The sequence below is a fragment of the Batrachochytrium dendrobatidis genome (genome assembly GCF_000203795.2).
Source record: "Batrachochytrium dendrobatidis JAM81 unplaced genomic scaffold BATDEscaffold_212, whole genome shotgun sequence".
Classification (NCBI taxonomy): Eukaryota; Fungi; Chytridiomycota; class Chytridiomycetes; order Rhizophydiales; genus Batrachochytrium; species Batrachochytrium dendrobatidis.
The window spans coordinates 2206-4071 of record NW_006281221.1 but is presented as its reverse complement, the minus strand read 5'-3'; the positions used below and the strand labels follow the sequence as shown (position 1 = coordinate 4071).

The window sequence follows — 1866 nt, the reverse complement described above, 5'->3', positions numbered from 1 at the left end:
ATGTCGCCACGAGATTTAAATTTAAGCTTGATAAAGTCTTCATCAGGGAGTTGGGTAAGAGCCGCATGTCTGGAAGTCAAGTATCTTAATGCTAAACGCTGACTATGAGACTCGGTGGATCCACCAATGGCATTTTGATGCTTTTTTTTCCATTTGTAAAAAGTGAGGTCGTTAATGCTAAGAAGTTGATCCCCAACATCGATTCGATTATAGGCGTTATCACGTAGTAAGTCAGATATTCCACGATTGACGAGTTTACTGACGACGATTGTTGGGTTTTTGATCATATTGCCTGGACCATCAATAAATTGGAAATAAACTCCTATGGTAACGAAAAAACAACTATACGGACCAGCTAATGTCATGGCAGTATGTACGTCGCGAGCTCGAGCAAATGCATCCAGTAACCCAAGCTGGAGCTGTTCATCAGTAAGGGTTCCGATATTGTTTCGGATATGCTCGAGAGCAGGAAACGGATTTGCTTGTTGGCCATGATGCTTTATTTTTGATTCAAGATTGACCCATGCCTGGACATGTTGAATCATTGGAGTTCGATTGTAATGTGTTGGTCAGTTAATAATATGCTGCAATATATTGTATTGGTTATGGTATCAGATTGTGATGGAAATGACAACTTGCCTTGAATATATTTTCGGCATTTGACACTAGAACATTTCGCTGTTCAAGAGTATATGGAAAAAAAGCCAACAATCCAGCATCGCGATAAAAGTTGATGGGTTTATACTCGGACCATTTAGTTATAACAGCAGCAGGTGGTGTTGATGTTGATGTTGTAGGAGTTTGAGCATTGATGCAAGATATTGCAGCTAAAACTGTTACCAAAAAAAGAACCATTTAAAGCAGTATGCAATGCAAAGTATGATCAATCAGTTGTATAACTCGCAATCGATGATGCAGCTGGTATTATATTGATGAAAGGTTATTGTATAAAGCATGTATTTTTGATTCTCAATATATTTATAGTTGTCTTCCAGTTTATCCTCCCTTTCCATTCAAGCTGCTTTCAGTCGTCCTTTAGCTTGGTTCACCCTATTCTAGTATCACGTCACAAGCACCTGAATATTGTTTCCGCAGTACTGCGCTGGCTTGTGCCGAAATAAATAGACACAAACCATGTTGAAGCAATCAGACATTAACAGCTTATGAACTGTTCAAATGCCAACCACAGGAATCAATCCTACTGGCTAAATTACCTCCGAGTACAATTGCTTATCATCAAATATTATACTTGTTTGAGCCATAAGCCACAACTAACCAATTATTATAAGAACTAAGACAATGTCTTATTAAATAAAACATACTCTGAATACAAAGCCTAAAGCCTTTGGCATTAACTCTGAACTATCTATTAAGTTCATCTCTCTTTTTTGTTGACTTTGACTTACCTGACAATTCCCTAATTATCGTTCAAGCTTTCTTTTGACCGACCTTTTTTACAGTGACAGATTATATACTATTACATTATACTAACTGAAAGACTCGATACCTTTATCTTCTATACTTTATTTTTACGATAAACACCTACATTCATTAATAAACCATTCATACATAGCAACTGTCCCTTAACAATGATTGCTTGTAACCATATAGTTTTAACGACTTGGTGATAGTCTGTTGTAGGTAGCGTGAATACAGCTGTCTTGACGTAAAATGCAACATTAAACTGCCGAAATACATGATAAACAGTCTCATGTTGAATGTGTGCTAATATTACTGGGTTTCTACTTTGTGTCCATTTTTGTACAAAAATACAGAACAAATACTCATATTTCTGTTCCAGTACATTGCATGCTTTTGGCATTTCTTCAATCTCCAAACCAAACACTACAATACTGTATGATCATC

The 1866-nt window shown here is 36.7% G+C and overlaps 1 protein-coding gene across 1 annotated transcript; it reads right to left on the bottom strand.

Annotated features, from left to right (window-relative positions):
* Positions 1–103: 103 nt before the first annotated feature.
* On the bottom strand, positions 104–545 carry BATDEDRAFT_29057 (uncharacterized protein; the record flags this gene model as incomplete). The annotated part of the gene is made up of 1 exon (XM_006683506.1): positions 104–545. A coding segment is annotated over one exon (442 nt), but the record flags the coding sequence as incomplete, so codon positions are not given.
* Between the last annotated feature and the right edge of the window lie 1321 nt (positions 546–1866).